Here is a 12766-nt window from a genome sequence, read left to right as displayed (position 1 = left end):
ACACGAACCGCGGTCGACTACGTGGGAGTCCAGCGACATAGCCATTACGCTAACTGCTGATTCCCAGCCCAGCATGAGTTTTAAGCTGCCAAGTCCAGTACTCAGACCGCAGTTGGCCATGTGAGAATTCGGTGACATAACCATTACACCATCTGCTGGAATATCTTAACCCACTCATTCTATTTATACTGTCTTTTATTTATTAATGATTAGGACATGTGTACTCACCAGAGAGAGAGAAAGAAAATCAACCCCTAGGGAAACTGGCCACACGACAATCCCTTCTCCTCCATTTTTCTCTCAAGATGTGGGCATGTAGGCACACATGCCCAGCATGATTTTCAAGCTGCTGGGTCCAGGACTTGAACGTCACTGTTAGCCATGTGGGATCCAGCCACCTTAATCTCCACGGCACCTGCTAGCCCTGTTATTTTCTCTTTATGTACATACAAGAGTAATAATATCTGTCTAAAATCTAAAATAGTATGGTCAATGCATGTAAAATCAAAATCAAAGTAAAAATAAAGCACTAATGTCATAGTTTAACTGCACATAAAACAGTGATGCCTATCATAATGGCGTTTTTGGATTTGATCAAGTGACAAGGCTACCTTTACATTATTTTTTTAATTGAGAGATTTTTGCTATAGGGAGCATGTGCTCACCAGAGAGATGTAGAGAGAAAGCAAGAAATCACCTCCCAGAGGGATGGCCATGCTGCAATCCCTTCTCCTCTCTGGATTTTGGGCGCACATGCACAAATGCCCAGTCTGAGTTTCAAGGCGCCAGATCCAGAACTTGAACTCAGTGAGTGCCACATGGGAGCCCAGCACCTTAACACCACTATGTCACCTGCTGGCCCCCTTTATTTATTTTAAAATAATTATTTTATCCACTTTCATCATCCACTTATTTTGACCAGAGAGGAACAGGGAGAAAGAGAGAGAGAAAGTAAGAAAGCAAGCTGCCAAGTCTGGAACTCAAACCGTGGTCGGCCTTGTGGGAGTCCGGCGCCCTCAATCACACCACCACCCACCAGTCCCTTCATGTGTTTTAAGGTTAAAGGAAGTCACGTGACAAAATGTTAGCCGGAGTGACTGGCACATTCTAGACAGGCCTACAGGAGCAGGACCAAGCTCCGAGGCACGGTGCTTTCTTGCTCAGGAGACCTCTAGAGATTCTGAGAACATATGTGCAGCAGATGGCTCTGCTATTTTTGCCAAGTCTACTACACGTAAACTTGGCATTTAATCCTACCCTGACATCACAAAAACAGTTCTGAGGAGGGACTATTAGTCTTGGCTTCTCCAAGGAAACCAAGTGCTTTAATGATTGACTCCATTTCCATAATGGAGACCGGCTAAAAAATTAAAAGGAAAAAAAAAGGCCCTAAAGAAAGAAAAACAATCACTTGGAAAGCTCACATGACAATCAGGGGTACGTACACCCCGCCTGCCTGTCCTGGAGCACGGCCTTCCTAGAGTGAAGACAAGGTCTAGGCCCTGGCCGGAAGTCAGGGATCCCTTTTCACACCCCTTCGTGTGGAAGTGTGATTCATACTGGGTCCCGATGACCCTCTAAGAGGAGGATGAGAAAATACAGGAATCACGTCACACCCAGCTCCCCATGTCCTCCTCGGGCCATCCTACCTCCTCCAGCCTGTCTTTCACACCCACACCTCACCACAGTGTACTGCCAGGCATGCAAACAGGGAGAACAGGCACAGGCTTGTGAAGCCTTCTTTACCAAGTCATGGCTGTCAAACGCATCTCTACTAACACTGCTACCCTTCAGGTGTACGTGTACCAAAACTTGTAATACCTTTGTGTTATTATGCTCAACGAAACAAATACTATATTTTTTTTTTTTTGAGAGGTTTTGCTATAGGGTGCACACACTCGCCAGACAGACAGAAAGAAAGAAAGCTAGAAATCACCCCCCCAGGGGGGATGGCCACACCGCAATCCCTTCTCCTCCATTCTCCTCTCAGGATCCTGGGCACGAACGCACACGTGCCCGGCATGAGTTTAAGTCACCGGGTCTGGGACTCAAACCATGGTCGACTACATGGGAGTCCAGCGACATAGCCATTACGCCAACTGCTGGTCCCCAAATACTAATTATTATAGGTTATTTAACAAAAAAATTGTTAAACACTCAGAACCTTATGATCACACAAAAAATATTTTAAAATCCCCTATATATATGTTTTTTTTTTTTTTGCTTTAGGGCACGTGCGCTCACCAGACAGACAGAGAGAGACATAGAGACAGAAAGTGAGAAATCACCCCCCAGGGGTATGGTCACTCCAATCTCTTCTCCTCCATTCTCCTCTTGAGATTTTGGGCACACACGCACATACACCCAGCACGAATTATAAGCCGCCAGGTTCAGGACTCAAACTGTGGCCCACTACGTGAAAGTCTAGTGACATAACTGTTATGCCATCTGCTGCCCAACCCCCCCCAATCCCCTATTTTTAAATAACCACGGATTCACAGACAGTTGCACAAAAAGCATCAAGAGGTTTGTTCCATGTACTCTTGACAGTTTCCCCAAATAATTATGAAAGATAGCTTCTTAACATAACAATTTATATATAAATGTCAGTGCAGGAGAAGCCTAATGGTGGGATTAATAAAAACACTTTTAATTATAAAAACAGATTACCCCACTAAATTTTATCCTAAACAAGGGGAAATGAGAAAACAAATTCAAAGGGGGGGATGATATCGACATCTTTCTACCCCACTGAACCCATTTAAGAGTAACGCAATAATAATTATTTTTTGGAGAGTTTTTTTTTTTTTTTTGCTTTAGGGCACGTGCGCTCACCAGACAGACAGAGAGAGACGGAAAGACAGAAAGCGAGAAATCACCCCCCAGGGGGGATGGTCACGCTGCAATCCCTTCTCCTCCATTCTCCTCTCGGGATCTTGGGCATACACGCACATGCGCCCGGCGTGAGTTTTAAGCCACCGGGTCCAGGACACGAACCATGGTCGACTACGTGGGAGTCCAGTGACATAGCCATTACGCTAACTGCTGGTCCCAGTAATTTTATTTTTAATCACTTAATTTTAAAACATCACTGCTTATAATGTATTAGAAACACAAACTTAAAGGATTTTTTTTTTATCAACTTAAAAAACAGGGGTACATAAAAGTAAGGGGAATATGGGTTTTTAAAAATCTTTTGGGGCCAGCAGGTGGCATGATGGCTAAGGGCATTAGACTCCTACATCACCGACCATGGTTCAAGTCCCGGATCTAGTGGCTTGCTTTCTCACTTTCCCTTCCTCCCTCCCTCTTTCTCTCTCATCAAATTAAAATAAATAAAGTTAAATAAAATAATTTCTAAAAAAAAAAAATCTTTCAAGGAGGTACATGAACAATAAAGATGAAAGACCATGCATCTAAGTAAGAGAAGAGTTAAATCCAAGAGGAAGTGTACTGCGATGCCCTCTGGTGGTACCAAGGAAAACAAGGGGAAAGAAACCAGCCAGGCTGGCCCCTCTCCTTAGAGGACCGAGGACTGTGTTAAGAAGTCAGAAGCCCTGGAACATTACCCTTATGAGACCAACAGAGAGCATGTGCTCTATCTCCCTGGGAGGTCACCCAGTTAAGTGGTGCCATTTGTCTACTAACCACGTCCTCCTGCCCACCGCTAGAGGAGCACGGAGGTGCTAGATGCCGAGTGAAACAGCACCCGAAATACTGCTCTGGCTGCTGAGAGAAAAGCAGATCAGAATCCGCCTGCACATGCTCTCTGGCACTGAAATGGGCCAACCACCACCACCACGAGGGCTTACTAGGTGCCAAGCACTGTTTCAGCAGCTTACATGTGAGAGTCACATCGCACACCTAGAGTAGACCTGGGCTTTGGGCTAAGAAAAGGCACGCAGTCTAAGCACACACAGAAGGCCCCAGGAAGGAGCTCTCAGGGCATCACCATTATTTCACAGACCAGGAACAATTTCCATTTTGACGGAATTTCCCATAGAGATGGAGAATAAAAACAGAAGCCTGGGTCAATCAGTGGTTTGTGGTTGAGGGAGCTGGATCCTATACAGCAGAACATGCTTCAAATCTTGGCCCCAGTGGCTTGAAAAACATGCCGTGTGTGTGCAGGTGTGCCCCAATCCTAACAGGATGGAAAAACAGAGAAGGGACGGAGGTGTGGCATGCCCCACTGGGAGGGGCTTTCAACCTATCCCAATTCTAGGCGAGCACATACGCCCTCTGGCAAGTACATAAATAAAACAGAAACTCAATCCATAATTAGTAACAGTGGGCAAACCTTTGAGCTTTCTGGTCCTCAAGAATGTACCTACCATCAGGGTCCTCAAATGTCCAAGGATGAAGAGGCTGTATTTGGCTCGTGTAATGGTGACATTCAATCTCTGCAAACTGGCCAGGAATCTAAGCAATCAAGACAGACAGACATTATTTCTTTCTGTAGGAAAAGTCATGATGTATTTTTGCATAGAAAAACATATATGTGCTAACCTTCCCAACAACCTAATATATCCAAGTGAGACACAAGCAGTATGCTTGCTTATTGATCTTTGGGAGAGGTTTCTGGTATTGGGCACATGAGCTCGTCAGGAAGAGACACAGAGAGATAGAAAGCAAGAAATCACCCCCCAGGGGGATGGCCACACCACAATCCCTTCTCCTCCATTCTCCTCTCGGGATCTTAGGCACGCATGCACATGCACCCGGTGTGTGGGAACCCTGGTCGACTACATGGGAGTCCGGCGGTGGAGCCATTACGCCAACTGCTAATGCCGTTAGCCTTTTTAGTTGCTCCTTCACATCTCTCAAAAATCACGCTACGCTTTTTCACTCTTTGTCCCAACACAGGGTACCTGACAGAAACAATTCCCATTAAGTAAATAAATCAAACCCCTGGTGTTTTCCTTCAAAAAGCTAAGTCTAGGAACCAGCAGATGGCATAATAGTTATGTTTCTGTACTTGCATGTGGTTGCCTGGGATTCAAATCCCCCTTAAAACTCACACAGGGCGAGTGTGTATGCATGCCCAAAATCCTGAAAGGAGAATGAAGGAGAAGGGAGTGAGGTCTGGCCATCCCCTCTTAGGAGTGATTTCTCGCTTTCTGTCTGTCTTTGTCTCTCTGGCAAGTGCATATGCCCTATAGCAAAAATCTCTATTAAAAAAAAAAAAAAAGCTAAATCTATCAATTTCCTCTTCTGACTTGATGAGATACTGGAAGTTTTATCAAATTTATTAACTGCCGATGCTGTGCATGCTTACCTCTATCCTGTCAGAATTTTAGACATGCATGCATACCTGCATGGCATGTCCCTTAAGCTGCTGGGGCTGAGTTCTGAACTATGGTTGGCCATGTAGAATTTAGCTATGCTATGCTATGTGGCTGGCCTTAGGAATTTTCTTTTAACAATATGATCTTTAAAAACCACTCCCCTCAAAAAAAACAAAAAACAAAAAACAAAAAACAAACAAACAAAAAAACCAACTCTAAAAATATTACTAGCTCAAATACTTTTTTTTTTTTTTTAAGAGAGATTTTTTTCCCTAGAGGGTGTGTGTGCTCTCTGGAAAGAGACACAGAAAGTGACAAATCACCCCAAGGGGGGATGGTCACACCACAATCCCTTCTTCTCAGGATTTTTGGCATGTATGCACACATGCCCAGCCCGAGCTTTAAGCCACTAGGTCTGGGACTTGAACCATGGTTGACTACGTGGGAGTCCAGCAATGTAACCATTATGCCATCTGCGGCTCCTGCAAACACTTCTTAAATTGAAATATATTTAGATTGCTGAAGTACAGAGCCAGCAGGCAGCGTGATGGTAAGATGATGGATTCCCACATGGCTAATAGCAGTCTGAGTTTCAGACATGGCAGCTTGAAGATCATGCCAGGTACATGTGTGTGTGTGTGTCCAAAACCCAGGAGAAGAAACTGCTGCGTGACTATCCCTCGGGGGATGATTTCTCTCTCTTTTTTAGAGAGATTTTTGGTATGGGGCACATGCGCGTATGGGGCGCATGCGGTTGCTCAAAAGAGACAGAGAAAGAGACAGTGAGAAATCACCCCCCCAGGGAGGATGGCCACGCCACAATCCCTTCCCCTCCATTCTCCTCTCGGGATCCTGGGCACACATGCACACGCGCCCGGTGTGAGTTTAAGCCACAGGGTCTGGGATTCGAACCACGGTCGGCTACATGAGAGTACAAGTCTAGCAACATAGCCATTACGCCAACCGCTGGTCTGGCGGGTGGGAGGATGATTTCTCACTTTCTCTCTATCTCTCTCCGTAGGAAAAGAGTTCAGAAATAGAACAGGTAATATAAAGGTGAAATTTCCAATCAGCTGAAAAGCATGAATTATTTACAAAACAATCCTGAGATAACTGGCCTCCATTTGTACATGTAGCCTACCTAGGGAGGGGCAGAAATCAATGATTACTTTCTTTAAGAACAATTAAACTTTAAACCTGTAAATGCCACCTGCTTCTCATGAGAAAAAACAAGTCATTACATAAGAGTCCGGGGGCCTGGAGAGCCAGGCTAGTTTCCTGTCACCTTTAACAGCGCTCAGCTCCTTCAGCAAATAAACTCACAGTAATAGTTAAAGGCTAACAAACTCAGCCAAAGCAGGAAAACAGAGAAGAGGGAAAACCACTTACGACACAGATCATGTAAGAGTAACATGCTGCTGCAAATATACTTGATCTGATTGTTTACTTAGCTCTTATTAAAGAAAATAAGAGATTTACAGTGTGAAATGGGCTCGGACCCAAGACACCAGGAGAAGTGGGCCTAACAGTGCGTCTACTTTATAACTTGAAAAGAAACCCTCATGGGGACCAGCAGATGGTGTGATAGTTACAATGCTGGAAACGAAGATAGTTGGCTGTGGTTCACATCCCAGACATGGAGGCTTAAAACTCACGCCAGAGGGACCAGTAGGTGGCGTGGTGGTTAAAGGCGCTGGATTCCCACATGGCCGACCACGGTTCAGGGCCTGGACTTGGCGGCTTGCTCTCTCACTTTCCCTTTCTTTCTCTCTCTGTCTGATCAAACTGAAAAATAATAACAATAGTAAAAAATAAAGTTAAATAAAATAATTAAAAAAAAAAAAAAACTCATGCCAGGAGGAACCAGCAGTTGGCGTAATGCTATTTTGCTGGACTCCCATGTACTTGACTGCAGTTAGAGTCCCGTGGCTTAAACTCATACTGGGCATGTGTGCATGCATACCCAAGATCCCAAGAGGAGAATGGAGGAGAAGGGACTACAGTGTGGTCATCCCCACAGGGGGTGTTTCTATCTCTCTGGTGAGCGCAAGCACCCTATAGCAAAAACCTCTCAAAAAACAAATAAAAAACCCACAAAACTCACACCAGGAATGTGTGTGTGCATGCCCGCCCAAGATCCTGAGAAGCATACTGGAGTACTGAGAAAAGACTGCCACGTGGCCATCCCGCCCAGAGGGCGATTTCTTGCTTTCTGTCTCTCCAGTGAGTACATGCGCCCTACAGCAAAAATCTCTTTTTTAAAAAAAGGAAATCTCGAGACATTATACAAATTTTTATAAAAGAAAATTACTGAAACTAATGATGGTGTTCTCTAACACTGATAGATAACGAATCTAATCCCAGGTTATAAACGAGTAAAAAGCAACAAGTCACTCACCCAATTGAGCCTTGCGTGGCATTTGCTCTGACACACGTAACGATGACGCAGTCCTTCTGACGGCCCTGGAATGCATCCACAGTGTCTACTTCTGCAGGTCTGTTTTCCAAAAGGGAAACACATTTACCAGAAAAATTAAGGTAATTATTAAACATACAAATTTACACAGTAGTGCTGTTATTGTTTTTTAAACTTTATTTATTTTAATTTGACCAGAGAAGGACAGAGTGAGAGAGGGGGCAAAATGAGAAAGCAAGTTGCCAAGTCTAGAACTTGAACCACAGTAGGCCATGTGGGGGTCTAGCACCTTTCACCACCACACCACCTGCCACCACCCCACCCCCGACCCCCAGAGTATTTTTAAGAAACTTTTCTCATGGTATCTCAGCAGCTAGCATCAATTTTCCCATCTCCCCCTGGCCCTGGGTAACCACTAATCTTTCTGTCTCTAGCCTTTCATAAATTAGAAATTTCATATAAATTGAATCTTATTTTCCCCCGCACTGTTAAGGAGTTGATTTATAACATGTCCCAAGGTTCACCCTGTTGTAGCATGTAAGTTTCTTATTCCTTCTTTAATATTTTATTGTTCAAGGTGGCGTGGTGGTTAAGGTGCTGGACACTCCCACATGGCCAACCATGGTTCAAGTCCTGGACCTGGTGGCTTGCTTTTTCACTTTACCTTTCTCTGGTGAATTAAAATAATAATGAATAAAATTAAATAATATTTTATTGTTCATACATACCACAATTTATCCATTCATACCAGATGGACATTTGGGTTGTTTCTATTTTATGGCTACCATGACATTATAAATATTCACGTGTAAATTTTTGTAAACATTTTTCCAATCCATTTGGGTATATATACCTAGGAGTGGAAGTGCTAAACCATATGGTAATTCTGTATTTCATTTTTTGAAGAATCATCAAACTGTATTCTACAGTGATTCACCATTTAATATTCCCACCGACCAATGTATAAGGGCCCCACTTTCCTCACAATCTCCCTAACACTTGTTATCTCTCTTTTTAAATTATTTTAAATTATAGCCACTCTGGTGAGTGTGAAGTGGTATCTTATGGTTCTGACTGTATTTCCCTAGTGGCAATGACATTAAGCATCTTCTGTTTATTGGGCATGGATGAGAAGGGATTACGGTGTGGCCATCCCCCTGGAGCTGATTTCACACTACCTCTCTGCCTCTCCAGCGAGTTTATGTGCCCTACAGCAACAATCTCTTTAAAAATTATGTGTTTAAATATAAGCATATATTATTAAATATTATTTCCACCAGATATCTTGGGGATGCAACCCAAGTCTAAACATAAAAATTCATTTATGTTTCATACACACTTTATATGCATAGCCTGAATACTATCAAATATTCTGTTTTGACTGCAACCCATCACAAGGTCTGGTGTGGACTTTACCACTTGTGGCATCATGCTGATACTCAAATACGCTTGGGCTTCATCCCAGGGGCAGTGTTGTGGCAGCAGTATGCTACCCTGTGATGCCTGAGCCATGTGGAAAATCAAGGTCTGGTTCACAGGTCAACTTGTACCGCCAGGTGCATGGGTACATGCCTATTGTCATAGCTGGCTAGAAAGCTGGGGTAAGTGCGTGATGTGAGACCTTGTGAAGTAAAGGTGCTCATCTCTCTCTCATGAAAAACACAGGCCTGAAAAAAATCCAAGGTCCAGCAAGGTGGTTAGACCACTCTAAGTGGTGGATCCTGTTAAGAACATATTATGGTGCTGGATCCAACATGCCCAACTCCATGGTTCAAGTCCCAGACTCAGTGATTTGAAAAACAGGCTGAGCACATGTGCACGCATGCCCAAAATCCTGAGAGGAGAATGGAGAAGGGATTCTGATGTGGCCATACCCCTTGTTCCGTTCCCCCTGTGTGTGTGTGTGTGTGTGTGTGTGTGTGTGTGTGTGTGATTTCTTGCTTTCTCTCTTGTCTCTCTTTCCAGTGAGTGCATGCGCCCTACAGCAAAAAAAAATCTAAAAAAAAAAAAAAACAAAAAAAGAATTTCGGAGAATTTCAGATTTTTGATTAGGAATTCACAACCTATACATTGTTGAATAGAAGCAACAAGAGAAAATATCCTTGTTGATCTTAAGGGAAAGGCTTTTAGACTTACCATTATATATGATACTGGCTTTGAGGATTTTGTCAAATTTTTTTTTTTTATTTAACTTTACTTATTCATTCATTCATTCTTTTTTTTTTTGGAGAGATTTTCACTATAGGGCACGTGCGCTCGCCAGAGAGAGAGAGACATTAGAGACAGAAAGCGAGAAATCACCCCCCAGGGGGGATGGTCATGCCGCAATCCCTTCTCCTCCATTCTCCTCTCGGGATCTTGGGCACGCACGCACATGCGCCCGGCGTGAGTTTTAAGCCACCGGGTCCGGGACGCGAACCGCGGTTGACTACGTGGGAGTCCAGCGACATAGCCATTACACCAACTGCTGGTTCCCTCATTCATTCTTAATTTGACTAGAGAGATACAGAGAGAAAGAGAAAGCAGGTGAGAGAGCAAGCCACCAGGTCCAGGACTCAAACTGTGGTCAGCCATGTGGGAGCACCCAGCGCCTTAACCACCACGCCACCTGCTGGTCCCCCATGTCAATGGTTTTTTATTAGGTTAAGAAAGTTCCTTTGTATTTCTAGTTTGCTGAATGTTTTTAGCAAGAAAAACTGTTGGATCCTGTCACATGGTTTTTCTGTATCTACCGAGATGAGCTGTGGGTTCCCACCCTTTATTAACATAATATATATCAGGCCGGCAGTTGGCGTGGTGGTTAAGAGTACTGGACTCCCACATGGCCAGCCGCGGTTTGAGTCCCAGACCTGGAGGATAGCTTTCTCATTCTCCTTGTCTTCTCTCTCTCAGTCACTGAGACAGAGAGGGAGGGGTATATATAGGGGTATATATATGTATATAGACACACATACAGTATATATCCCAACGATTGATTTTGTTTGTTGAGCAAGCCTTATACTCCTGGGATAAACCCCACTTGGCAGTGACGCATACCCCTTTAATATGCTGCTGAATTCAGTTTGCCACTATTTTCCTGAGGACTTTTGCATTTATATTCATAAAGGATATCAGTCTGTAGTTCTCTCTTTTTGTGTTATCTTTTCCTGGTTTTGGTTACCAGGAAATGCTGGCTTCATAAAATGAGTTAGGAAAATAAAAAAAGGGATCAGCAGGTAGCATGCTGGTAAAGGGTGCTGGAATCCCACATGGCCAACCGCGGTTCAAGTCCCAGATCTGGCGACTTGCTTTCTCACTCTCTCTCCCTCTCTCTTCTCTATTCTTCTCTGGTCAAATTAAAATAAATAAATAAATAAATAAATGGATAAGTTAAAGTTAAATAAAATAAGATAGAAAAAGGAAACTTTTTTAAAAAATGAGCTAGAAAATGTTTTCTAATTTTTTTTTGAAAAGCTTAAGAAATTAATGGTTTTTAATTCTTGCTTTGATATTTGGTAAACGCTACCAATGAAGTCTGGTCTTGGGCTTTTCATTATAATTAGGAGGTGTTTAATTACTAATTGTATCTCTATTTCTTACACACTGTTCAGATTTCCCATTTTTTCTGGAGTGAATTTTGATACTTTATGTGTTTCTATGTTAAACTTTTGAGGTAGTAAGTTTCTAACATTTAATCTTTAAGTTTACTATTGAGGTAAAAAGGAGAGAAAAACACAGTATATATAAGGTAGTAAAATGGTGAAATCATTTATTCAAAGTGGAATGTGATTTCACTTGTCTCACTAGAATTAAAATTCAGATCGACAGATCATGTAATTAAAGGAAAAAGACGTGGAAAGTGTCTCACCCAATTCCATTGTCAAGCATAATGCTGCGTCATAACCACGCTGCTCGGCCTACAAGGCCACAGCGTACCCAGCACCTGCCCAGCACGAGCCTGAGAGCCAGCACCCCAGTCTCCCAGTGCTGTGTCTCCATCTAACACGGTCTAAGGTCATTCCCTCGAGTTAAGTTTCCTTTTCTCCTTTCAATTTCTTCCTTCCATTATAGTCCAACAGAAAATGGGATACATTTGTAAAAAGACCTCACCCTTTTCGATCAAATTCTTTGTCCAAATCCTTCTGAATCATTGTCTTCTGAGCCTTGTAATGGGTTATTATGCCAATGTTCCGGAAAGTAACATCCCTTCTTTTGTCCTTAATAAGTTTAATTAGTTCCATCACCAGTTTTATTTCTTGAACATTTACATATGAGCTAAATAAAACAGAAAAAGAAAACACGACATATCAAAACAAACAGAAGTCCAAACGCAAATCCAAGTTCCACTTAGTTTGTTTCCTATTCCAGTAAAGAGCAGGCAGATAGACTTCATCTTTTATTCAGCCAGCAGTGATTCAAAGATGCTGTTTTAACAGCCTTTTACTATCACACATGTGAATAACTGAGGAATGAAACATGAACTTTTAAAGGGAAGAAGAGTTTGCAGTCAAATGAAATGAAGGAAATGATTTCTTCATCTGTTAGAACAGGGAAAGCAGCAGTATTTATAATAATGAAGATGTGAAGAATAATAGCCAACACGAATTCAGGGTTGACCACCTTCCAAACACTGAGCAAGTGTGTCATGTTCCTAATTTAACACGACTGCTCATGCAGACCATGCACCACTTACTGAGAAGATGCCACTCACACAGTGTGGACGCTGGGGCCTGAGCCAAACACGGGGCCTTGCTGCAGGTTGATGCCCTCCTGCCCCCCCTGCCAGCCTCACACCCTGCCCTCCTCACCCCTAAACTTCATGTGCTCCCCTGCATTACCACACCAGTGCCAGCACACACCAACACGAGTGGATGAACTGCGCCTGAACTGTTAATCCTAGGCTACCAGATTTACCTGTTTTTTTCGAGAGCTTCAATACTACATCCCTAACTTCAAGACTTATTTTACAGGCAGCCCGGTCAGCTAGAAACTCATCCATCCCTGAGATCTTCACTGTCTTTGCTTGCCTCTCAGGTTAAGCCTCACTGGTCGGCATTCTTCTAATGACATTCCATCCCACGAC

The 12766-nt window shown here is 43.2% G+C and overlaps 1 protein-coding gene across 5 annotated transcripts in view; it reads right to left on the bottom strand.

Moving 5' to 3' along the window:
- SETX (senataxin) overlaps window positions 1-12766 on the bottom strand; it is a 106669-nt gene that overhangs the window by 8289 nt on the left and 85614 nt on the right. For all 5 annotated transcript variants that reach the window (XM_027766625.1, XM_006164324.2, XM_006164321.1 and 2 more), the window contains 3 exons: window positions 11794-11958; window positions 7687-7785; window positions 4335-4422 (listed from right to left, as the gene is read on the bottom strand). In XM_027766625.1, the coding sequence (XP_027622426.1) occupies window positions 4335-4422; window positions 7687-7785; window positions 11794-11958 (352 nt within the window). The remainder of the gene's footprint in view (window positions 1-4334; window positions 4423-7686; window positions 7786-11793; window positions 11959-12766) is intronic.

This window comes from Tupaia chinensis, unplaced genomic scaffold (genome assembly GCF_000334495.1).
Source record: "Tupaia chinensis unplaced genomic scaffold, TupChi_1.0 Scaffold143602_1, whole genome shotgun sequence".
Lineage (NCBI taxonomy): Eukaryota > Metazoa > Chordata > Mammalia > Scandentia > Tupaiidae > Tupaia > Tupaia belangeri.
The sequence above is the reverse complement of the archived record's forward strand: the minus strand, read 5'-3'. Positions and strand labels throughout refer to the sequence as shown.